This window comes from Gorilla gorilla, chromosome 9, assembly GCF_029281585.2.
Source record: "Gorilla gorilla gorilla isolate KB3781 chromosome 9, NHGRI_mGorGor1-v2.1_pri, whole genome shotgun sequence".
NCBI lineage: Eukaryota > Metazoa > Chordata > Mammalia > Primates > Hominidae > Gorilla > Gorilla gorilla.
This window is the reverse complement of record NC_073233.2, coordinates 15,606,382-15,632,484: the sequence shown is the minus strand read 5'-3', so window position 1 is coordinate 15,632,484 and position 26,103 is coordinate 15,606,382. Positions and strand designations below refer to the sequence as shown.

The following is a 26,103-nucleotide window of genomic DNA, read 5'->3' as shown; positions in this document are numbered from 1 at the left end:
CCAGCATTTTGGGAGACTGAGGAAGGTGGATCACTTGAACCCCGGAGTTCCAGAGCAGCCTGGGCAACATGGTGAAACCCTGTCTTTACAAAAAAGACAAAAATTAGCCAAGCGAGGTGTCACCCACCTGTAGAACCAGGTACTAGAGAGGCCTGATGTAGAGGATTGCTTGAGCCTGGGAGGCAGAGGTTGCAGTGAGATCAAGCCACTGCACTCTAGCCTGGGCAACAGAGCAAGATCCTGTCTCAAAAACAAAACAAAACAACCCAAAGATACGAAATTCCAACCTGACTCTATCTAGCATCATATGACACATAGCAGACCCTGAAGGAAATAAAAATATTTTACCCCAAAATGTATTTCTTTGAGATGTTTTAAAATGGCCCTGCAAAGCTGTCTTTTGTGGGGGAAATTTGCGTCTGTAGAGAATCTCCGTTAGTACAGACAGGGCTTTCCCAGATCTAGGAGATTATCTAAGAGTTGGATACCTTTTAAGGTCTGAAAAGAGATATTTACCATCTATACTCTTGGTTACCTGGAGGCTTCATCCAAAATTTGTAAACCAAAACCAACCTGTAACATGAGCATCTCAGGCACATTTTCTCGGAACGTGTTGAGACTGTTCCCTGGGCCATGGTCGTTCATATTGATTCAAAATAAATCTCTTTAAATATTTTAGAGCTTGTTTTTTTTTTTTCTTCACTAGGTGTCTCTCTCCTTGTTTTTCTTAGAGTTTTTATTTGATAAAAACATTTTTTATTTTTTTCTTGATTTTAAAAGCCATAGGTCAGTATGAAAATGGAAACATTATAGAGTTGTATTATAAACTCCTTTGTCTCAGAGTTGTTGTAGAACTAAATTGGAGTCCGCTTGCCCAGTGCAGTAGAACCAGTTATCTACACTGATATTTGCAGTCATTGAAAGAAAGGCTTTTACTGCAGGGTGCCAAGCAAGGAGGACCAGGCAGCTGAATGTTCAAATCCTGGCCTCCCCAGTGGCTTGCAGGCAAGGGTTTTTTTTTTTTTTTTTTTTTTTAGACGGAATCTCTCTCTGTCGCCCAGGCTGGAGTGCAGTGGCACGATCTCGGCTCACTGCAAGCTCTGCCTCCCGGGTTCACGCCATTCTCCTGCTTCAGCCTCCCAAGTAGCTGGGACTACAGGCGCCTGCCACCACGCCCAGCTAAGTTTTTCTATTTTTTAGTAGAGACGGGGTTTCACCGTGTTAGCCAGGATGGTCTCGATCTCCTGACCTCGTGATCTGCCCACCTTGGCCTCCCAGAGTGCTGGGATTGCAGGTGTGAGCCACCGCGCCTGGCCAAGGCAAGGGTTTTTAAAGGTATGGGTAAATTTCAGGAAAGCAGGAGCTGCAGGCAAAATTGTGAATCATTACTTGGAGGTTACACATTGATTTAAGCCTAAAAGGAAGCGCTATCTTGAAGTGGGTTGTAGGTAGATGCAAAGATTTTCCTACCTGCGAGTTGTAGGTAGATGCAAAGATTTTCTGATTTGCAGTTGGTTAAGGAAGAAAAGCTTTGTATAAAAATTTGGGGTCAGTAGAAAAATGATAACTAGTTAGGGGGAGTGACTTTCTTCAAGCCCCTCAGGAACAAACCTTAGAACCTTAGAAAGTTATGATGGTTAACTTCCTTTTTTTTTGTTTTTTTTTTTGAGACGGAGTTTCGCTCTGTGGCCTAGGCTGGAGTACAGTGGTGCAATCTCTGCTTACTGTAACCTTCACCCCCTGGGTTCAAGTGATTCTCCTGCCTCAGCCTCCTGAGTAGCTGGGACTACAGGAGCGTGCCACCACGCCCGGCTGATTTTTTGTATTTTTAGTAGAGATGGGATTTCACCATGTTAGCCAGGATGATCTCAATCTCCTGACCTCATGATCCTCCCACCTGGGCCTCCCAAAGTGCTGGGATTACAGGCATGAGCCACCCCACCTGGCCCTACATCCTTTTATCTAAGGTCTATGTGTCCGGTGTGGAACCTCAGTGGGTGTCTGAATTTCTGAAAGACAACTCAGGGACACATTTTAAGATGTTCTCCTTAGTTTGTGTGGGGAAAGCAAACATCTCTGTAACTGACTTCCTTGGCTATTGTTTTAGGCTACTGTCTTGTTTAACAGGTTGCTCAGTCACTTCTAGGGCTAGCTAGGGCGCTGGAATTTTCCTTGAAGGAACTCATATTTTCCTTTATTTCCATGCTTGGGGTCTGCAGGCCCTAAAAAAGGGGTCCCTGCTCCATCTCAGAGTCAGGTAGGCAAATTTCTTAACTTTGGTAGAACAACGTACTTTATGTAGTAGGTGCTTAATGAATATTTGTTGTATTAATTATGAAGAGATAGGTTGGGCATGGTGGCTCATGCCTATAATCCCAGCACTTTGTGAGGCTGAGGCAGGCGGATCACCTGAGGTCAGGAGTTTGAGACCTGCCTGGCCAACATGGTAAAACCCCGTCTCTACTAAGAATACAAAAATTAGCTGAGCGTGGTGGTGCACGCCTGTAGTCCCAGCTACTTGGGAGGCTGAGGCAGGAGAATCACTTCAATTTGGGAGGTGGAGGTTGCAGTGAGCCAAGATCGTGACACTGCACTCCAGCCTAGGGGACAGAGTGAGACTCCCTCTCAACAATAAATAAATAAAATTAAATTAAAAATAGAGGCTGCCTATTCGGATTTTTTTCCCCTGAGATGGAGTCTTGCTCTGTTGTCCAGGGTGGCGTGCAGTGTTGCGATCTCAGCTCACTGCAACCTCTGCCTTCCGGATTCAAGCAATTCTCCTGCCTCAGCCTTTCGAGTAGCTGGGATTACTGGTATGCACCACCATGCCCAGCTAATTTTTGTATTTTTAGTAGAGATGGGGTTTCACCATGTTGGCCAGGCTGGTCTTGAACTCCTGACCTCGTGATCCACTTGCCTTGGCATCCCAAAGTGCTGGGATTACAGGTGTGAGCCATGGTGACTAGCCTGCCTATTCAGATTTTAAAATAATTCTGTGTAACCATTTTTTTTTTCTTTTTTTGAGATGGAGTCTTGCTCTGTCGCCCAGTCGGGAGGCAGAGGTTGCAGTGAGTTGAGATTGTGCCACTGCACTTCAGCTTGGGCAACAGATTCTATCTCAAAAAAAAAAAAAAAAAAAAAGGTATTGGGAGAAGCATTTTGTATTGTACTCATTATTTTATGATTTACATATTAAATTTTATAATAGTGCAGATTAACCTGTATTTTTATTTATTATTATTATTATTATTTTTTGAGACAAGAGTTTTGCTCTTGTTGCCCCGGCTGGAGTGCAATGGCTTGATCTCAGCTCACTGCAACCTCCGCCTCCTGGGTTCAAGTGATTCTCCTGCCTCAGCCTCCTAAGTAGCTGGGATTACAGGCATGCGCTACCACTCCTGGCTAATTTTGTATTTTTAGTAGAGACAGGGTTTGATCATGTTGGTCTCGGATTCCTGACCTAAAGTGATTTGCCCGCCTCACCCTCACAAAGTGCTGGGATTACAGGGGTGAGCCACCGCGCCTGGCTATTCTGTATATTTAAAAATGAATTTAGTTTTAATTTATTCAACCAGTTTTGTTGGCTCAGGATCACAATCTCTTGTTGGGAAAAATGTCCTTTGGAAATTTTCTTAGTTAGTGCTGCCATAACAGAATACCACAGAGTGGGTAATTTAAAAAGAACAGAAATTTATTTCCTGCCAGGCACGGTAGCTCACGTCTGTAATCCCAACACTTTGGGAGGCCCAGGCAGGCGGATCGCCTGAGGTAACCAGTTCAAGGCCAGCCTTGCTAACAGGGTGAAACCCTGATCTCCACTAAAAATACAAAGATTAGATGGGTGTGGGGGTGCACGCCTGTAATCTCAGCTACTCAGGAGGCAGAGGCAGGAGAATTTCTTGAACCTGGGAGGTGGAAATTGCTGTGAGCCGATATCACACCATTGCACTCCAGCCTGGGCAATAGAGCGAGACTCTGTCTCAAAAAAAAAAAAAAAAAAAAAAAAAGCCGAGTAGCGCAGTAGCTCACGGCTGTAATCTCAGCACTTTGGGAGGCCGAGGTGGGCGGATCACCTGAGGTAGGGAGTTCGAGACCAGCCTGACCAATGTGGAGAAACCCCGTCTCTGCTAAAAATACAAAATTGGCTGGACATGGTGACAGATGCCTGTAATCCTAGCTACTTGGGAGGCTGAGGCAGGAGAATTGCATGAACCTGGGAGGCGGAGGTTGCGGTGAGCTGAGATCGCAGCATTGCCCTCCAGCCTGGGCAACAAGAGTGAAACTCCGTCTCAAAAAAAAAAAAAAGAAATTTGTTTCTCACAATTCTGGGAGCTGGGATGTCCAAGATCAAGGCGCTGGCATTTGCTGTAGTGAGGGCCTTTTTGCTGTGTTTTCATATGGGAGAAGGAAGAAGGACAAGCTATCCCAATGCAAAGTGAAGCCTCTTTTTATTATTATTATTATTTTGAGTTGGAGTCTTGCTCTGTCACCCAAGCAGGAGTGCAATGGCGCGATCTCAGCCCACTGCAACCTCCGCCTCCCGGGTTCAAGCGATTCTTCTGCCTCAGCTTCCTGAGTAGCTGAGATTATAGGCCCGTGCTACCATGCCTGGCTAATTTTTGTATTTTTAGTAGAGATGGGGTTTCACCATGTTGGCCAGTCTGGTCTCGGACTGCTGACCTCAGGTAATCCTCCCGCCTTGACCTCCCAAAGTGCTGGGATTACAGGTATGAGTCACTGCATTTTTTGTTTTTGTTTTTTTGTTTTTTTTTGGGTGACAGTCTTGCTCTGTCGCCCGGCTCAGGTGCAGTGGCACTATCTCAACTCACTGCAGCTTCCACCTCCTGGGTTCAAGCGATTCTCCTGCCTCAGCCTCCTGAGTAGCTGGGACTATAGGCGCGTGCCACCATGCCCAGCTAATTTTTTTGTATTTTTAGTAGAAACGGGGTTTCAGCATGTTGGCCAAGATGGTCTTGGTCTCCTGACCTCGTGATTCACCTGCCTTGGCTTCCCAAAGTGCTGGGATTACAGGCGTGAGCCACCGCACCCGGCCCGAAGCCTCTTTTAAAAGGGCCTTGGAGCCAAGCACGGTGGCTCACGCCTGTAATCCCAGCACTTTCGGAGGCCAAGGAGGGTGGATGGCTTGAGCCCAGGAGTTCGAGAGCAGCCCCGGCAACATGGCGAAACCCTGTCTCTATGAATAAAGATACAAAAATTAGCTTTCTGGGTTGCGTGTGCCTGTAGTCCTAGATCCTCAGGAGACTGAGGTGGGAGGATTGAGCCCAGGAAGTGGGGTTGCAGTGAGCCGAGATAGTGACACTGCACTCTAGCCTGAGTGACAGAGCGAGACCCTATCTCCGAAAATAAATAAATAAAAATAAATAAATAAATAAAATAGGCTGAGTGCGGTGGCTAATGCCTATAATCCCAGCACTTTGGGAGGCGAAGCGGGCGGATCACCCGAGGTCAGGAGTTCAAGACCAGCCTGACTGACAGGGAGAAACCCCGTCTCTACTAAAAATACAAAATTAGCTGGGCGTGGTGGCACATGCCTGTAATCCCAGCTACTTGGGAGACTGAGGCAGGAGAATCACTTGAACCTGGGAGGCGGAGGTTGTGGTGAGCTGAGATCACACCATTGCACTACAGCTTGGGCAACAAGAGCGAAACTCCGTCTCAAAAAAAAATAAATAAAATAAATAAAATAAATAAATAAAAAAAGGCCTTAATCCCATTAACAAGGGAGCAGCTCTCATGGCCTAATCACCGTTAAAGGCCTCACCTCTTCATACTATCACATTGGCAACACCTGAATTTTGGAAAGGACACATTTAAACCACAGCAGAAATACAATAGAAATTTAGGAGTATCATCTGCTAAACCAACATCCAGTTTTGCTGAACTCTGAGGTTCTGTATGTCCAAATACACTTGACTCTTGAACCAAGTTGGGGGTTAGGGGCACTAATTCTCTGTGTAGCAGAAAATCCACAAATAACTTTTGACTCCCTAAAAACTTTACTAACAGCCTACTGCTGACTGGAAACCTTACCAATAACACAAATAGTTAATTAACACATATTTTGTATGTTAAATGTATTATATACTGTAGTCTCACAATAAAGTAAGCTAGAGAAAACATAATCATAAGGGAAATAAAATATTATTTTTTGTGTGTGTGTGAGGTGGAGTCTCGTTCTGTCGCCCAGGCTGGAGTGCAGTGGTGCGATCTTGGCTCACTGCAACCTCGGCCTCCCGGGTTCAAGTGATTCTCCTGCCTCAGCCTCCCAGGTAGCTGGGACTACAGGCGCCCACCACCACACCCGGCTAATTTTTGTATTTTTGGTAGAGACAGGGTTTCACCATATTGGCCAGGCTGGTGTCGAACTCCTGACCTTGTAATCCGCCTACCTTGGCCTCCCAACGTGCTGGGATTGCAGGTGTGAGCCACCGTGCCTGGCCGGGAAATAAAATATATTTATCCTTCAGGAAGTGGAAGTGGATCATTTAAAAGGTCTCTATGCTCATCATCTTCACACTGAGTAGGCTGAAGAGGAAGAGGAGGAGTTGGTCTTACTGTCTTGGAGTGGCAGAGGTGGAAGAAAATCTATGTGTAAGTGGACCCACACAGTTGAAACCCATGTTGTTCAAGGGTCAACCGTAGTGTGTAATCCCTTTCTTTGTTAAATATTTAATCTAATATCCCCCACCCCATTTTCTCACAACATCTGTGTGAAGTACATTCTTTCCGCTGCGTATTAAAAGTAGTACATTTTGAATTTTATCTACTAGAAGAATGTTTAGTGTTTTGTGGAGGATTGTCAGTCTGCCCATCTAGCTCTGTTGACTGCTTAGCTCAGTTAGTTATGAGTGTGGTGCATTTAATGAGGCCAAAGTCATTGAGTTAGTCTCCAGAAGAGCAGTTATTCCAGTTAGCCTTATTCGCCTCAGTTTTTTTTTTTTTTTTTTTTTTTTTTTTTTGAGACAGAGTCTCGCTGTGTTGCCCAGGCTGGAGTGCAGTGGTGCAATCTCAGCTCACTGCAACTTCTGCCTCCTGGGCTCAAGTGATCTTCCTGCCTCAACCTCCCGAGTAGCTGGGATTACAGGTGAGTGCCACCACGCCTGGCTAATTTTTGTATTTTTAGTAGAGACAGAGTTTCACTATGTTGGCCAGGCTGGTCTCGAACTCCTGACCTTGTTATCCACCCGCCTCGGCCTCTGAAAGTGCTGGGATTACAGGTGTGAGCCACCACGCCCGGCCTCGACCCCCTTTTATGCTAGCCTCAGCTGACCATCCTGCTCACTAGTACATTGTGGGTCATAGGGGGCCAAAAACATGAGGCTGGTAACATTCCATCCCTATTATTCATAGATGATATTTAAGTTAATGGTTGTTTTTTTATTGAATACATTTCAATGCCAGGTATTAGATGGCATTATCCCCATGTTGGAGATTAGGAAACTAAAGTGCAGAGAGTTTGAATAACATGCCCGAGACCATAAAGCAAGAATTGGAAGCCTGTTCTCCCTGTCTCTAAAGTCTTCTACTTTTGTGTTATTGAAAGACCAACTTAGTGATGGGGCACTTGTTTGCAAAGTTGTGTAAGTGAGACAGTCACTGTCCTTAAGGGGCTCATAGTCTTCTGAGGGGTTAGGCGTGTAAGCCAAATAATGACAATGCACTGTGATAAATGATATAACGAAGGTATGTTTATAATTGAGAGTGAGTGTCTTGCAATCAGTGATTGTCTGGAAGATCTCAAAGTTAGTTTTCTCTGTTTTTTATTCCCTCCTTCAGCTCTTATTTACTGAGTTCCCGTTATTTACTAGTCAATATTTTAGGTTCTTAAGACACATCAATGAGTGAAACTGCCTTTGTGAAGCTTTGGTTTTAGTGGAGGGAGACATTGAAAAATAAACATAATGAATCAGTAATTTACATAGTATGTTAGGAAGTGAAAAGTGCTGTGGAAACAGTAAACAGGGTTAATGGGATCAGGAATGTTAGGGCAGGGTGGAGACAGATGTTGTACTTTTTTTTTTTTTGAGACGGAGTTTCGCTCATGTTGCCCAGGCTGGAGTGCAATGGTGCAATCTCTGCTCACCACAACCTCCACCTCCCAGATTCAAGCGATTCTCCTGCCTCAGCCTCCCGAATAGCTAGGATTACAGGCATGCGCCACCACGCCCGGCTAATTTTGTAATTTTAGTAGAGATGGGATTTCTCCACATTTATCAGGCTGGTATTGAACTTCCGACCTCAGGTGATCCGCCCGCCTTGGCCTCCCAAAGTGCTGGGATTACAGGCGTGAGCCACCGCGCCCAGCTGATGTTGTACTTTTAATAGGATGGTCAGGGTATACCTCACTGAGAGGATGACAATTTCAGGAAAAATTCTAAGGAGTCAAAGGAGTGAGCCATATGTATATGTGGAGAAACGTATTTCAGGCAGAGAGAAGAGCCTGTGCAAGGGCCTTAAGCTAGGAGTATACTTGCTGTATTAGAATTGTTTACAATGTTACTGAGGTTGGAGGTAGTAAGTGAGGGGACAAGTGGTGGGAAGATGAGATTAGAGAGGAAGGGAGAGGGAGTGTGGGGGAAAGATGTAGGGCTTTATAGGCCAGTGGTTCTCGTTGTCTGGTCTCTGGACCAGTAGTATCAGCATCACCTGAGAACTTCTTAGAAATGTACATTTTAACCCCACCCTTTACCCGCTGAATCATAAACTCTGGGGATAGGGCCTAGAAACCTGTATTTTAACAAGCCACTGTCCTCATGCATACTAAGGTTTGAGAACCACAGTTTTGGCTACTGTAAGAGTTTTAATGTTACGCACCTACATGACTGCAAATTCTTAGGACTGATGTAGGTTTAAGTTCAGTACCCGAATAACTGTAGAGCTTTGGCTTTAGAGTCTTTCAGTTCTGGTTTCAAATTATGGCTTCCTCACTTTCTAGTTGTGGGGACTTGGATCAGCTTGTGAGGATTACATGAGGGGAAAAATACACAAACATCACACACACACATGCACATACACAGACAGAGTTACTAGGGAAGATGAGTCTCTGTCAAGACAACTATTCACATGAAAGAACTTCCAAATTTTGGACTGCTTAAGTTTAGAAGTTGAATTATTAGCTGGTTGTTAACATATCTCATACCACATCTATCAGCCACATTTTTTGTTTCTACTTGAGGTTTTGTGATCTTGTCATGGGTAGTTGCCTGTCAGGAATAAAATCAACACCTATAACCCCTATCAGGGTCTATGTTGAGTGCTAGAGAAGAGAAGGGCAGGCACACTGAAACAAGGCAGGAAAGGATCTGTTCTTCAGTTCTTTTTTTTTTTTTTTTTTTTTGAGACAGGGTCTCACTCTTGCCCAGGCTGGAGTACGGTGGCACCATCTCAGCTCACTGCAAACTCTGCCTCCAGGGCTCAAGTGATCCTCCCACCTCATCGTCCTGAGTAGCTGCGACTACAGGCAGGTGCCACCAATCCTGGATAATTTTTGTCTTTTTTCTAGAGATGGGTTTTCGCCATGTTGCCCAGGCTGGTCTCTAACTCCTGGACTCGAGTAATTTGCCTGCTTTGGCCTCCCAAAGTGTTGGGATTACAGGCGAGTGCCCCTGCGCCCAGTCAGGATCAGTTTTTGTTTGTTTGTTTGTTTTTGAGACGGAGTTTTCACTGTTGTCGCCCAGGCTGGAGTGCAATGGCGCAACCTTGGCTCACTGCAACCTCCACCTCCCGGGTTCAAGCGATTCTCCAGCCTCAGCCTCACGAGTAGCTGGGATTACAGGTGCTCACCACAACGCCCGGTTAATTTTTGTATTTTTAGTAGAGATGGGGTTTCACCATGTTGGCCAGGCTGGTCTCAAACTCCTGACCAGCCTTGGCCTCCCAAAATGCTGGGATTACAGACGTGAGCCACCACACCCGGCCTAGGATCAGTTCTTTAAAAGGAACAGATGATGGTGTGTTGTTGGGGTTCAAGAGAGGGAAAGAGTACTATTATCTAGCTTTGCAGTTTATGTCTTGGAAAATTTACTATAGACGGCTCAGCTCTGGGTGTGACCCTGAACGAAAACATAATCTCTATGATTTATTCATTGATTAATATAATAATCACTTAATATGTGGAAAAATACCCGAGGGACTATACATAAATTATAGAATCTGAGGGTTGAAAGAGAGGGACACAACTAGAAAGTGAGGGAACCATGATTTGAACTCTTGGGATAGGAAAGAAACATGAAGGTCATCCATATAAGGAATGGCATTTTTCTCTCTTTAAAAATAAAACGTTGGCCAGGCATGGTAGCACATGCCTGTAATCCCAGCACTTTGGGAGGCAGAGGCAGGAGGATGGCTTGAGCCCAGGATTTTGAGACCAGCCTGGGCAACATAGCAAGACCTCGTCTCTACAAAAAATAAAAAGCTGACTGTAGTGGTGCATGCCTGTAGTCTCAGCTACTTGGGAGGCTGAGGCAGGAGGATTGCTTGAGTCTGAGGGGTTGAGGCTGCCGTGAGTCATGATGACACCGCTGTACTCCAGCCTGGGCAACTAAACAAGACCCTGTCTCAAAAAAAAAAAAAAAAAAAAAAAGTTTAGCCAGGTGTGGTGGTGTGCACTTGTAGTCCCAGCTACTTGGGAGGCTGAGGCAGGAAGATTGCTTGAGCCTGTGAATTTGAGTCCAGCGTGGGCAACGTTGTGAGGCTCCTGTCTCTTAAATAAATAAATAAATAAATAAATAAAATGTTGAGTTTTAAAATACAGTTTCTAATACAAAACTTAGAAATTGTAGAAGGATGTAGGCCGGGTGCAGTGGCTCACACCTGTAATCCCAGCATTTTGGAAGGCCGAGGTGGGCAGATCACCTGAGATCAGGAGTGCAAGACCAGCCTGGCCAACATGGTGAAACCTGGTCTGTACTAAAAATACAAAAATTAGCTGGGTGTGGTGGCGTGCACCTGTAATCCTAGCTACTCAGGAGGCTGAGGCAGGAGGATCGTCTGAACCCAGGAGGCGGAAATTGCAATGAGCCGAGATCAAGCCACTGCACTCCATCCTGGGCAACAAGAGTGAAAATTAGGTGTCAAAAAAAAAAAAAAATTATAGAAGGATGTGGAAATAATTCACTCATTATCCCTTTATCTGGAATTAAGCTTTATAAGCATGTTGATGCCTTTATATGGTTCCTTTTAGTTAAAAAATATTTTTGGGCCGGGCACAGTGGCTCACACCTGTAATCTCAGCACTTTGGGAGGCCGAGGCGGGCGGATCACAAGGTCAGGAGATCGAGACCATCCTGGCTAACATGGTGAAACCCCATCTACTAAAAATATAAAAAATTAGCCGGGCTTGGTGGCGGGCGCCTGTGGTCCCAGCTACTCGGGAAGCTGATGCAGGAGAATGGCGTGAACCCGGGAAGCAGAGGTTGCAGTGAGCCGAGATGGCGCCACTGCAGCCTGGGTGACAGAGCGAGACTCCATCTCAAAAAAAAAAAGTAATTTAAAGACAGTAAAGTGCACAAATTCTAAGTATATAAGTATATAGCTTAATATATATATATATACACACACACACATGCATTTAATCATCACCCAGATCAGTTCTTTCCAAATTTTACTATGTGTAGGTGTATGTGTATATATTTTAACAGAGTGATAATGTGTAATGTAAAATTTTGTTTTGACTTTTTTCACTTGATGTTCTATCATGAATATTTCTTGATACTGTATCATGAGTATGCTCCTGAAATTCCATCAATCTTAGTTAAGAGTTAATTATAAGGAGCAAGAGACCCACTCGAAAAACCCACTCAAGTTGAATTCATATCAAATTAACATGTGGTATATGAGATAACAGACAACATCTTAAAAGATGATCCCACATCAAAACAAAGATCTTTCTGGTGGACCCGTGGAGTATTTAAAATTTTTCTTTTTTCAAATATCCATGTACACTTATTTTTACACACTTGTAGGGGTTTTTCTGGAGCATTAATTGCTAAAACTGGACTTTGATGAATCCAAGAAATGTACTTTTTTTTTGAAATGGAGCCTCGCTCTGTCGCCCAGGCTGAAATGCAGTGGTGTAATCTCAGCTCACTGCAACCTCTGCTTCCTGGGTTCAAGTGATTCTCCTGCCTAAGCCTCCCTAGTAGCTGGGGCTACAGGTGCTTGCCACCACGCCCGGCTAATTTTTGTATTTTGAGTAGAGACGGGGTTTCAAGTTGGTCAGGCTGGTCTCTAACTCCTGATCTCAGGTGATCTGTCTGCCTCGGCCTCCCAAAGTGCTGGGATTACAGGCATGTGCCACACTGCACCTGGCCCAAGAAATGTGCATTTTAAATTTTAATAGATATTGCTAAATTCCTTAAAAATTGTGCCAATTTAGACCTCTACTAGTAACGTTTAACATTCTAGTTTCTTTATACCTGTAATAAAATGTTACCGCTTTTCTGAAACATTTCCAATCTGCTAGGAAGAACATATCTTTTTTTCTGGAGACGGAGTTTCACTCTTATTGCCCAGGCTGGAGTGCAGTGGTACAATCTTGCCTCACTGCAACCTCTGCCTCCTGGGTTCAAGAGCTGTTCTCCTGCCTCAGCCTCCCAAGTAGCTGGGATTACAGGCGTGTGCCACCACACCCCTAGCTAATTTTTTGTATTTTTAGTAGAGACGGAGTTTTACCATGTTGGTCAGGCTGGTCTTGTACTCCTGACCTCAGGTGATCTGCCCATCTCTTCCTCCCAAAGTGTTGGGATTACAGGCGTGAGCCACCATGCCGGCCCGAACATATCTTGTTTTAATCTGAATTTAATTATTAGGCTGAACATCTTTTCATATAGTTCATATACATTTGTTTATTCTATGAATTGTCTGTTCAGGCCTTTTGTCCATATTTCTATTGTGGTGTTTATCTTTTTTTCTGATTGATTTGTGGAAACTCTTTTTCTGTTACGAATATTTTGTTGTATGTGTTCTAAATATATTTTTGTGCATTAAAAACAGGTTGTCAGGAAATATATCAAAACTTCAAACATAGGCACAATGAAATAATATATACATACACATAATATATATTTATAAAATTGGGATCATCAGAGAAATACAATTTTGTATCCTTTGCCTGCCTGCCTGTCTTCCTTCCTTCCTTCCTTTTTGCTCTCACTCTCTCTTTCTTTTTCATCTTTTTCTTTTTCTTTCTTTCGAGGCAGAGGTCTTGCTTTGTTGCCCAGGCTGGTCTCAAACTCCTGGGCTCAAGCACAAGCAGTCTTCTTGCCTTAGCCTCCCGAGTAGCTGAGATTACAGGGGTGTGCCCAATGCCTAGCTTGTGTCTTCCATTTTTAATTTACTATTTAAAAATGCTAAATATTTCTTTTTTTTTTCTTTCTTTTTTTGAGGTGGTGTTTTGCTCTTGTTGCCCAGGCTGGAGTGCAGTGGTGCAATTTTGGCTCACCACAACCTCTGCCTCTTGGGTTTGAGCAATTCTCCTGCCTCAGCTTCCTGAGTAGCTGGGATTACAGGTGCCCGTCACCATGCCCAGCTAATTGTTGCATTTTTAGTAGAGACAGGGTTTCGCCATATTGGCCAGGCTGATCTCGAACTCCTGACCTCAGGTGATACGCCTGCCTCGGCCTCCCAAAGTGCTGGGATTATAGGCATGAGCCACTGCGCCCAGCGAACTTTATTTTATTTTTTTGAGACAGGGTCTCCCTCTGTTGCCCAGGCTGGAGTGCAGTGGTGCAAACATGGCTCACTGCAGCCTCGACCTCCTGGGCTCATGTAATCCTCTTGCCTCAGCCTCCTGAGTAGCTGGGACTACCGGGCTAATTTTTAAATTTTTTGTAGAGATGGATTCTCACCTTGTTGCTTAGGCTGGTCTTGACCTCCTGGTCTCAAGCAGTCCTCCTTTCTTGTCCTCCCAAAGTGCTGAAATTACAGGTATGAGCCACTGCACCTAGCCCGTTTAAAAATGTGTAATTCAGTGGTGTTTAGTATATTTATGGTTTTGTGTAGCCATCAGCATCATGTAGTTTCAGAACATTTTCATCTCCTCAAAAGAAAATGCTGCACTCATTAAACTTCTCATTTCCTTGTCTCCCAAGCCTGTGGCAACTAGTAGTCTGCTTTCTGTCTCTGGATTTACCTATTCTGGATGTTTCATGTAAGTGGAATCATGCAACATGTGGCCTTTTGTGTTTGGCTTTTGTGTCTGGCTCCTTTCAGGTAGCGTGATTTTTTTTTTTTTTTTTGAGATGGAGTCTTGCTCTGTCGCTCAGGCTGGAGTGCAGTGGCGCGATCTCAGCTCACTGCAGCCTCCATCTCCTGGGTTCAAGCAATTCTCCTATCTTAGCCTCCTGAGTAGCTGGGATTACAGGTGCCCGCCATCGTGCCCAGCTAATTTTTGTATTTTTAGTAAAGACAGGGTTTTACCACATTGGCCAGCTGGTCCCGAACTTCTGACCTCCGGTGATCTGCCCATCTTGGCCTCCCAAAGTGCTGGGATTACAGGCGTGAGCCACCCCACCCAGCCTAGCAGGATGTTTTTAAGGTTCATCCATGTTGTAGCATGTGTCAGTACCTTATTCCTTTTTATGGCTGAATAATATTGTATTATTGGGATATTCATATGGTATGAATAATACGTACCATATTTTGTTCCTTCATCTGTTGATGGACACTGGAGTTGTTTCCACTTTTTGCCTGTTGTGAATAGTGCTGCTATGAACATTCATGTACAAGTTTCTGTCTGAACACCTGTTTATGTATATATCCAAGAATGGAATTGATGGGTCATATAGTAACTCTGAACTTTATGGTAACTTTAAGAAACTGCCAAAATGTCTTCACAGCAGTGCACCATTTTACATTCTCACTAGCAATGTTTCAGGTTTGTGGATGCCAGCTTGGTCAGGGAGACCCTAACCCAGCGGCGCTAGAGGAATAAAAGACACACACACAGAAATATGGAGGGATGGAGTGGGAAATCGGGAGTCTCACAGCTTTCAGAGCTGAGAGCCTTGAACAGAGATTTACCCACGCCTTTATTAACAGCAAGCCAGTGATAAGCATCGTTTCTGTAGATTATAGATTAACTAGCAGTATTCCTTATGGGAAATAAAGGGATGGGCCGAAATAAAGGGATGGGTTTGGCTAGTTATCTACAGCAGGAGCATGTCCTTAAGGCACAGATCGCTCATGCTATTGTTTGTGGTTTAAGAATGCCTTTAAGCGGTTTTCTGCCCTGGGTGGGCCAGGTGTTCCTTGCCCTCATTCTGGTAAACCCATAACCTTTAGCGTGGGCGTCATGGCCATCACGATCATGTCACAGTGCTGCAGAGATTTTGTTTATGGCCAGTTTTGGGGCCAGTTTATGGCCAGATTTTGGGGGGCCTGTTCCCAACAGGGTTTCCACTTTCTCCATATCCTCATTAATACTTGTTTTTCATTTTTTGCTGTCATCGTGTTTTAATCTGTATTTCGTTGACTACTACTAAAGTAGATTGAAAAAAAATTACTCATTCTTTGTATTGGTATTGTGAATTGTCTGTATACTGGTTATAATTTCTCTTTTTGCTCATTTTTTTGCGGGGGAGATCGGTGTGAAAGATTGAGGTTTGGGCACTTTTGAATCTCTCTTTCTTAGGAAAGCTGGTGAGTTTGCTACAGAATTGGGGTGAGTAAAGGAATGTGGTTTGGAGGGTATATTAGTTGCCTTTTTTTTTTTTTGAGACGGAGTTTTGCTCTGTTGCCCAGGCTGGGGGTGCAGTGGCATGATCATGGCTCAGTGCAGCCTCCACCTCCTGGATTCAAGCCATTCTCCTGCCTCAGCCTCCCGAGTAGCTGGGACTACAGGCATGTGCTACCATGCCCGGCTAATTTTTGTATTTTTAGTAGAGATGGGGTTTCACCATGTTGGCCAGGCTGGTCTCGAACTCCTGACCTCAAGTGATCCACCCACCTCGGCCTCCCAAAGTGCTGGGATTACAGGCCTGAGCCACTGCGCCCAGCCTATATTAGTTTACTGTGGCTGTGGCAACAAATTACCACAAACTGGGTGGCTTAAAACAACAATAATTTATTTTCTCACAGTTTTGGAGGACAGAAATTCAAAATCAAGGTGTCAGCAGGGCACACCCCTCAGAGGCTCTTGGGGAGAATAATTCCTTGAGCTTCTGGTGACTGTTGGCATTATGCTTTGGTTTCTGACTACACCACCCTAATCGCTGCTTCTGTCTTCTCATTGCCTTCACCTTCATGTGTATCTTTTCCTCTGTGTCTATTATTTTGGGGATACCTATCATGGTATTTTGGGTACACTCAACTACTCCAGGATGATCTCATCTCAATATTTTTGACTACATCTATAAGATCCTTTTTCCAAGTAAGATAACATTCATAGCTTCTGGAGATTAGGATGTGGACATACCTTTTTTGGGGCTACCATTCAACCCACTCCAGGGGGTCTAAAGGGTGGGTCTTGAATTTCTTTTTCCTTTTTTTTTTTTTTTTTTGAGACAGAGTCTCGCTCTGTCGCCCAGGCTAGAGTGCAATGGCGCGATCTCAACTCACTCCAACCTCTGCCTCCTGGGTTCAAACAATTCTCCTGCCTCAGCCTCCTGAGTAGCTGGGATTACAGGCACCCACCACCATGCCCAGTTAATTTTTGTATTTTTAGTAGAGACGAGGTTTCACGATGCTGGCCAGGCTGGTCTCGAACTCCTGACCTCGTGATCCGCCTGCCTCGGCTTCCCAAAGTGTTGGGATTATAGACGTGAGCCCCTGCGACTGGCTGTCTTGAATTTCTTAGGATGTGAGCAAGAAGTAGTCTACTTCAGTCACTATTTGCCTTCCCACTCACCACAGGTAACCAGTATTTTGACTTCTAACAGCATAGTTTTTCATGTCTTTGTACTTTATATAAATGTAATTATATATGGTGAACTCTTGTGTTTGGATTCTTTTGTACAATATATTTGAGAGATTCATTCATATTGTGTATAGTTTTAGGTTGGTCGTTCTCACTGCTGTAGAGTTTGCCATTGTGTGACTTTACCACACCTTATCTGTTAATTCTGCAGTTGATAGGCACATGGGTAGTTTGTAGTTTTTGAGTATTACAATAGTGACATGTTATGAACATTCTTGTATGTGCCTTTTCGTGAACATGGCTTTTGGTCTGTTGGGTATATGCTCAGGAGTGGAATTGCTGGGTCATAGGTATACGTATGTTCAGCTTTAGTAGGTGCTGCTAGACAGTTTTCCATAGTGATTGTACCAGTTTACATTCCCACTTGCAGTGCACGAGAGTGTAGGTTACTCCCTATCCTTACCAACTCTTGGCATTTTCTTTTCATTTTAGCTATTCTGGTGGTTATGTAATAGTGTTGTATTATTTAAATTTGAATTTTCTGGATGACTAATGAAGTTGAGCACCTCTCAAAAGTTTATTAGGCATTTATATGTCTTTTTTGAAGTATCTATTCAGGGCTTTTGCTGTTTTTCTTTGAGTGATCTTTTTTTCTTTATTGATTTAATGCAGTTCTTTATATGTTCTAGATATGAGTCTTTTTTGTTCATTTCATATATATATGGTGCAGATATATTCTTGTAATCTGTGCGTTTTCATTCTTTTAATGGTGACTTTCAAGGAACAAAAGTTTTAAATTGTAGTGTACAATTTATACGTTTTTCTCTCTTAATGTTTAGTGCATTTTATATCTTTGTTATTGCAGGATCATGAAGATGTTCTGTGTTTTCTTCTAAAGGCTTTATTTTTTTACCTTTCATATTTAGATCTACAGTCCTAGGGCTAATTAATTTTCTTAAACACTCTGCTGTTAACACTACTCTGTACTGCCTGAAAAAAAGCTTCCCCATTTTTTTTTCTTGGCCGTTTTTCAGCATTCTGCAAGTGAAAGAGAAACATTACCATTGCTGTCACAGCTGGGCCTGAAGTACAACAAGGCTTTGATATGACCAATACAGTGCTTTTAATGCAGATTTGATAAAACAAATGCTAGTCTTTGTGCTTTGATATAGTACCAGTTGGTAAAATTTTAGTGGTTAGGAAACTCTGTTAAAAAAAAAAAGAGAATTTATTACTATAAAAGTTCTTAAAAGTAAAGGAAACTTTCTCTTATGTTACTGAGGGTAAACTAACAGGAAGCTCCCAAAGTCTTTTTTTTTTTTTTTGAGACGGAGTTTCGCTCTTGTTGCCCAGGCTGGAATGCAATGGCGCAATCTCGGCTCACTGCAACCTCTGCCTCCCGGGTTCAAGTGATTCTCTTGCCTCAGTCTCCTGAGTAGCTAGGATTACAGGCATGCGCCACCACTCCCTGCAACTTTTGTATTTTTAGTAGAGATGGAGTTTCTCTATGTTGGTCAGGCTGGTCTCGAACTCCCGACCTCAGGTGATCCGCCTGCCTCTGCCTCCCAAAGTGCTGGGATTACAGGCGTGAGCCACCATGCCCAGCCTGGCTCCCAGAGTCTTAAATCTGCTTATGTGCTATGGGGAAGAAGAGGCTGCTGGGTGGTCCCTTATAAGTTGTGGTTTGAAATCTGAATTTGCGGACTTGTCAGTGTTCTTAGTATAGCCACGTTTGCTGCTGTGGGCTCTGCCGTGGTATACATTCTGTGAAACAGATATGTGTTGCCACTTTAGTGCAGTAGAGGTTTGCATATTAGGAAACATTTGGTAACTTCTAGCACATTTATGTGTCCTGTTTTCATGGCTAAAGATTTTGAGATGACTCTTGCATGTATGACAGACCTTTTGGAAAGAAAGGAGCTAATATTTGTTGAGTACCTCTTATGCTCAATACAAATATGTCCCATATGCTTTACATATGTTAACTCATTCATTCCTCTCAATAGGCTGATGAGGTAGGTAGTTTTTTGGGGTTTTTTTTGTTTTTTTGTTTTTGACAGAGGGTCTTGCTCTGTCACCCAGGCTAGAGTGCACGCTAACTGCTCACTGCAGTCTAGACCTCCAGGCTTAAGTGATCTTCCCATCTCCGCGTCCCTAGCAGCTGGGACTACAAATGTGTGCCACCATGCCTAATTTTTCTATTTCTTTGTAGAGACCGGTCTCCCTATGTTGTCTGGGCTAGTCTTGAACTCCTAGGCTCAGGTGACCTACCCGCCTTGACCTCCCAAAATTCTGGGATTACAGATGTCAGCCACTGTGCCTGGCTTAGGTATTGTTCTCCTCATGTTATAGATGAGGAAATAGAGATTTATGGAAAAGATACCCTTAGTGTTTCTACAGTAAGGGCAGAAAGATGTGATACCTTTCCTCACCCATCATAAGGTTCAATGGCTGACACTTCTGCAACAAAAGACAAATTAACAAGAAGAAAGCATAAGAGGCTGGGTGTGGCTCACACCTGTAATCCCAGCTCTTTGGGAGGCTGAACTGGGAGGATTGCTTAAGCCCAGGAGTTTGAGACCAGCCTGGGAAAAACGGTGAGAACCTGTCTCCAAAAAATTTTTAAAAATTAGCCTGGCGTGGTGGAGCATGCCTATAGTCCCAGCTACTTGGGAGGCTAAGGTGGGTGGATCGCTTGAGCTCAGAAGGTTGAGATTGCAGTGAGCTCTGTTTGCACCACTGCACTTTGGCCTGGGTGAAAAAGTGAGACTTGTCTCAAAAAAAAAAAAAAAAAGAAAGCATAAGAAATTTATTTAATTAAAGTTTTACATGAAATGGGGCCAGGCGCGGTGGCTCATGCCTGTAATCCCAGCACTTTGGGAGGCTGACACGGGTGGATCACGAGGTCAGGAGATCGAGACCATCCTGGCTAACACGGTGAAACCCCGTCTCTACTAAAAATACAAAAAAATTAGCTGGACGTGGTGGCAGGCGCCTGTAGTCCCACCCAGCTACTCGGGAGGCTGAGGCAGGAGAATGGCGTGAACCCGGGAGGTGGAGCTTGCAAGGAGCTGAGATCACGCCACTGCACTCTAGCCTGGGTGACAGAGCAAGACTCTGTCTCAAAAAAAAAAAAAAAAAAAGAAACGGGAGCTTTCAGAAATGAAGACCCAAAGACCTAGGGAAAACTGTTTTTATGCTTAGGCTCAATGAAGAATGAAGAAAGGGAGAGGCCTGTAGAAATGTTAGTAGACAAAGGGTGTTATCTAATGGTAATAGACTGGGTGGGGCAGGGGACCCAGCAAGGCCTGTCTGTTCAGATTCTTCTTGGACTCTGTGCAGCATTCCTTCTTCCTGGGTATAGGGCAGGACCCCGCTGGAGCTGAGGGTCTTCAAGGAAGAAGGGAGAGAGTGACATTTTTAGGTATTATGGCTTACTTTAGGGGAGAGGTATATGGCTTTTGAGTAGGAGGTAATACTTTTTAGGTATTATGGCTTGCTTTTCTATTATCTGTGACCCGCCTTGGGGAAAGGGGGATTCTGGTTTCTATGACTTGCTTTGGGGGAGTAAGAGGAGTGAGACAGGAGGGCAAGGAGAGACTTTGCTTCTGAGGCTGTTTCTGAGGTCTTCCAGTCTCCTTTAGTTCATAATACTGAGCATGTCAAGGTGTCTTACTTAGGGGTATCATTTTTTGAGCCTCAATACCATGTATTACACCTCTGACACCAAATGTGTGGTTTTTTCCCCACATTTGTAACTTGGCCAAGATCTCTGTGATAAATGCATGTTTGGGCCAGGCGCAGTGGCTCATGCCTGTAATCTAACACTATGCTAACCAATTCTGTAACTCTCTGGTTACCAGCTGGGTGTCCTGCAATTCAATTCAATTGTTGTTATTATTTTTTTCCAATTCAGTTCAATTCTGACACTAACTGCCTAGGCTTAGTGCACACTCCACAGGTTAAGTGCTTAGTCTCACAAGACTGTCCCCACTTCAGATGCCAATAAAGTCCCGGATTGCCGCCCGTCTATACTTTGACCAACCTGCTGTAAGTCAGGGGTTCCTATGACCCCTTCCTAAGTTTGCATAATTTGCCAGAATGGCTCATAGAACTCTGGAAAGTACTTTACTTACTATTACCCATTTATTATAAAGGATATAACTCAGGAACAGCCAAGTGGAAGAGATGGATAGGGCAAATTTGCGGCAAGATGTGTGTGTGGAGCCTTCATGCTCACTCTGAGTGCACCATTCTGCAATACTTAAGTGTGTTCATCAACCCAGAAGGTCCCTGAACCCTGTTGTTTATGTTTTCTTTTTTTTGAGACGGTGTCTCACTCTGTTGCCCAGGCTGGAGTGCAGTGGTGCGATCTCGGCTCACTGCAACCTCTGCTTCCCGGGTTCAAGTGATTCTTCTGCCGCATGCCACCACGCCCGGCTAATTTTTGTATTTTTAATAGAAATGGGGTTTCACTATGTTGTTCAGGCTGGTCTCGAACTCCTGACCTCAGGTGATCTACTTGCGTTGGCCTCCCAAAGTGCCAGGATTGCAAGCATGAGCCACCGCATCTGGCCTTATGGGTTTTCAAAGTGGAGTTTTCATTACTGTGTTGGCACGATTTTGAAATAATTGCTCACTGATGATTAACTCACTTCAGCGTCTCTCTCCTCTCTGCAGGTGGTGGTGGGGAGCTGAAAGTTTCAATCCTGTAATCATCCTTGGTCTTTCTGGTGACCAGCCACCATCCTTAAGCTATTAGCTTAAGCTATTTAGTAGGTATTAAGCCACTAAATTAGTGGCCCTGGTCACTAGTCATGTCATTAGCATACAAACGCTCTGCTTATCTGGGAGATTCCAAAGGTTTTAGGAGCTGCATGCCAGTAACCAGGGACTAAGACCAAATGTACGTTTTTGTTTTTTTTTTTTTGAGATGGAGTCTTGCTATCCCCCAGGCTGGAGTGCAATGGTATGATCTCCACTCACTGCAACCTCCGCCTCCTGGGTTCAAGTGATTCTCCTGCTTCAGGCTCCCAAGTAGCTGGGATTACAGGCATGCACCACCATGCCCGGCTAATTTTTTGTATTTTTAGTAGAGACAGGGTTTCACCATGTTGGCCAGGTTGGTCTCGAACCCCTGACCTCGTGATTCGCCACCCCCCCACCCCCCCCGCCACCACGGCCTCCCAAAGTGCTGGGATTTACAAGCGTGAGCCACAGTGCCCGGCCACATTTTTTTTTAATTTAAATTTTTTATTTTTGTAGAGATGGTATCTTGCTATGTTGCCCAGGCTGGTCTTGAACTCCTGGCGTCAGGTGATCCTCCCATCTTCGCCTCCCATAGTGTTAGATTACAGGCATGAGCCACTGCACCTGGCCCAAATATGCATTTTTCACAGAGACCTTGGACAAGTTACCTAGACGAAATTAAACAAAACGTGGAACTAATATTTGAGTTCTAAATTTTCCTGTCTTTAAAGTCCTGTGCCTTCCACTATAGTGTATGTAACACAGAATATACTGCAGTACCTTCCCAGCTTCATCTGGATGAGATGCCCTTTCAGATTTGAGGGGACTCCTTTGCCTAGAGAAGGAGGTACACGTTTACTAAAATGTGCTCATGCGTTCCAGGAGTTACTGGTTTTTAATTATAAATTTGTATGTTTCCATAGCACTTAACATAGAGTTGTATAGATAGTCGGAACTCAATAGAAAAGTGATGGATTGGTTGTTTGAGTGATAGTAATGTAATAATGTAGCAAAACGGCTCAATGTGGGGTAGATAAGGTCTTTATAAGTCCCATGGTGATTGAGTGGAGAAAATATCACTCTGTGCTTGCTTATTTATTTATTTATTTATTATTATTTTTTTGAGATGGAGTTTCACTCTTGTTGCCCAGGCTGGAGTGCAATGGCGTGATCTCACCTTACTGTAACCTCCGCCTCCCGGGTTCAAGCGATTCTCCTGCCTCAGCCTCTGGAGTATCTGGGATTACAGGCATGCACTACCATGCCCGGCTAATTTTGTATTTTTAGTAGAGACAGGGTTTCTCCATGTTGGTCAGGCTGGTCTCGAACTCCTGACCTCGGGTGATCCACCCGCCTTGGCCTCCCAAAGTGCTGGGATTACAGGTGTGAGTCACCACTCTCGTCCTTGTGCTTATTTTCATAGCTTGGATTTATTGACAGGGTGTGAGTATGATGTGAGGTTTTGGGTGAATTGTTTTGAGTCTTGCACATTCAGTAATATTTGTAGGACATGGTGATGGATTATGGGGAAATTTTCACCTTAAGGAAGTATGTTAATTTTCACAACTCTTGTTTAGCTTACTTTAGATTGGTCAGTTTGGTTTTTGCCACTGTGGTAAGAAGAGCTCTGTTATAATTAGCATCTCTGCTTCCCCTTACAGTTTTATGAATTTAAAAAAAAGGAAAACTTTATTGTGTTAAATACTTCTTCAAGAAGAGTATTTTATGTTGGGTGATACTCTAAATGTGAAATCCCAAATAACCACATTTGAAAAACAAAAACAAAAACAAAAAACCTTGAAGATTGAAATAGCCCTGGAAACTTTTTTTTCCCGTTGTCAAGGTAAATTATATATAGATTGGAAAGGATAGAACCAAATCGATTAAGAGGAGACTGAAATTGAGATCATTACTCATTTATACAGGATCATTTAATTGCTCTGAATGAAAGTCTCCTGACCCAGACAAATTATACCGTAGGGTTCTAGATAATTTTGGGATGAGATCACTCAGTAGATGTCAATAACCTTTGAGGAATCATAGAATTACCACAAGAAGACATAATCTCAGAACTGGGAAGAAGGTAACAGCATGACATGTTCCAGTCAAAATCTAGAATAGCTTATTAAGGATATAATCTGAGGGTTTAGAAAAAGACCTGATTGATGATAATGGTGATGATGATGATGATGATGATGATGATTTTTGAGACAGGGTCTCACTCTGTTGTCCAGGCTGGAGTGCAGTGGCATGAGCACAGCTCATTGCAGCCTTGACCTCCCTGGCTCAATCATTCCTCCCACCTCAGCCTTCCAGGTAGCTGGGGCCTAGGCACATGCCAACATACTCAGCTAATTTATTTGTTGTAGAGATAGGGTCTTGCTATGTTGTCCAGGCTGGTCTTGACCTCCTGGGCTCAAGCAATCCACTCACCTTAGCCTCCGAAAGTGCTGGGATTACAGGCATGAACCACGGCACCTGGCCAAAACTATTATTGTTATTATTATTAATTATATATATTTTTTGAGACAGAGTCTTGCTCTGTTGTCCAGGCTGGAGTAGAGTGGCGTGATCTTGGTTCACTGTAACTTCCACCTCCCAGGTTCAAGTGATTCCCCTGCCTCAGCCACCCGAGTAGCCAGATTATAGGTATGTGCTACCATGCCCAGCTGATTTTTTTTTGTATTTTTAATAGAGACAGGGTTTTACCACGTTGGCTAGGCTGTTCTCGAAATCCTGACCACAAGTGATCGGCCGGCTTCAGCCTCCCAAGCATTGGGATTACAGGCGTGAGCCACCGTGCCCGCCCCAAAACTATTATTATTAAGAGCCAACATCTGCCCACTAAGAATATGTTAGGTTAGACTAACCATGTGTTCATTCAGGTGAGTACATGGATAGAACGGGAAATACTGTGAGCTACCATTTTTGGATTCAAGAATGTTTCACAGGAATGACTAGGATATACTTGGGAATAAGAGAAATTTAAGCTATATGATGAAATAAATGATGCAGAAGTAGAGGTTATAGGAAGAAGATGTGACCTAATATCAACACTTTTTTAAAAATGTAAGACTTTTAGTTGGCTGTGAGTTTGATTTATGGCAAAAGCGTGATTTAGTTGCCAAAAATTGTGATTTTTAGTTGCAATTCTAGAGATACATTGTCAAAAAAGAGGGAGTGGATAGTCCTGTTTTAAATTGTGTTATTAAGTAGTTAGATTACACATGGAGTTAGATGTCAGTTCTAGGGACTAGGATTGTGAGGGAACTGAAAACCATGTTATATGAACTACATTCAAAGGAGCAGATTTGTTTTATAACCAGTAAATGGCTCTGACCCTAGCTCTCACAGAAAATTTCCGGAAGAACTTGGGGATGGGAAAATGAAAACATTGGGATACTGTGGATTTTTTTTTTTTTTTTTTTTGGATGGAGTCTTGCTCTGTTGCCCAGGCTGGAGTGCAGTGGCGCGATCTTGGCTCACTGCCACCTCTGCCTCCCAGGTTCAAGTGATTCTCTTGCCTCAGCCTCCTGAGTGGCTGGGATTACAGGCGCGCGCCACCACGCCCGGCTGTTTTTGTATTTTTAGTAAAGACGGGTTTTCACCATGTCAGTCAGGCTGGTCTCGAACTCCTGACCTCGTGATCTGCCCGCCTCAGCCTCCCAAAGTGCTGGGATTATAGGTGTGAGCCACCGCACTGGGCACCATGGATTTTTCATAGCACTCACTTGAATAAAAGTAGATTGGCTAATCAGGCAAAGAAGGGTATAAAGGTTATTCTAAGCAGAGAATAACATCTAACAGAATGAAAGCACGAAAAGGCATGCCCTGTTTGGGGAACTCAAGTGAATCAATGTATTAGAGGGAGAAAGCAGCTGTTGGGAGGTGCCTTATATGCAGGTGGAGAAACTGGAGCCCAGGAAGATAAAGTGATTTGCGTAAGGCTTGAGATATGTTGAATCATGCTAGACCCCCAAGCTTTCTCACTTCCCTTCAAGAGTTCTCTCCTTCTTCCCTTCCTTTAGGCATGTTGTTTTAGGCTTATGTTTTATTTTACTTTATTTTTTGAGATGGAGTCTTGTTCTGTCGCCCAGGCTGGAGTGAATGGCGTGATCTCGGCTCACTGCAACCTCTGCCTCCCAGGTTCAAGCGATTCTCCTGACTCAGCCTCCCTAGTAGTTGGGATTACAGGCATGCGCCACCACACCTGGCTAATTTTTGTTTTTTTTTAGTAGAGACAGGGTTTTGCCATGTTGGCCAGGCTGGTATTGAACTCCTGACCTCAGGTGATCCGCCCACTGCGGCCTCCCAAAGTGCTGGGATAATAGGCATGAGCCACCACACCTGGCCGTTTTAGGTTTATTTTTAAATGGTCAGGGCATGCCCTCTGTTTATGAAAGGATTCTAAATAACAATCACAGAGGACTATCTTTTATATTCTTTAGCAAGCTAAATAATTTATTGGAAAAGCTGTA

The 26,103-nt window shown here is 43.8% G+C and overlaps 1 protein-coding gene across 8 annotated transcripts in view; it reads left to right on the top strand.

Annotated features, from left to right (window-relative positions):
• Positions 1-26,103, top strand: part of DENND5A (DENN domain containing 5A) — a 127,806-nt gene that overhangs the window by 16,716 nt on the left and 84,987 nt on the right. For 2 of the 8 annotated variants that reach the window (XM_055355409.2, XM_055355412.2), the window contains exon 1: positions 6,489-6,612. The exons of the other annotated variants lie outside the window; for them this stretch is intronic. In XM_055355409.2, coding sequence (XP_055211384.1) covers positions 6,609-6,612 — 4 coding nt within the window. In that variant the 5' untranslated portion in view covers positions 6,489-6,608. Of the gene's footprint in view, positions 1-6,488; positions 6,613-26,103 lie in introns of those variants that run through there. 8 annotated transcript variants of the gene reach the window in all.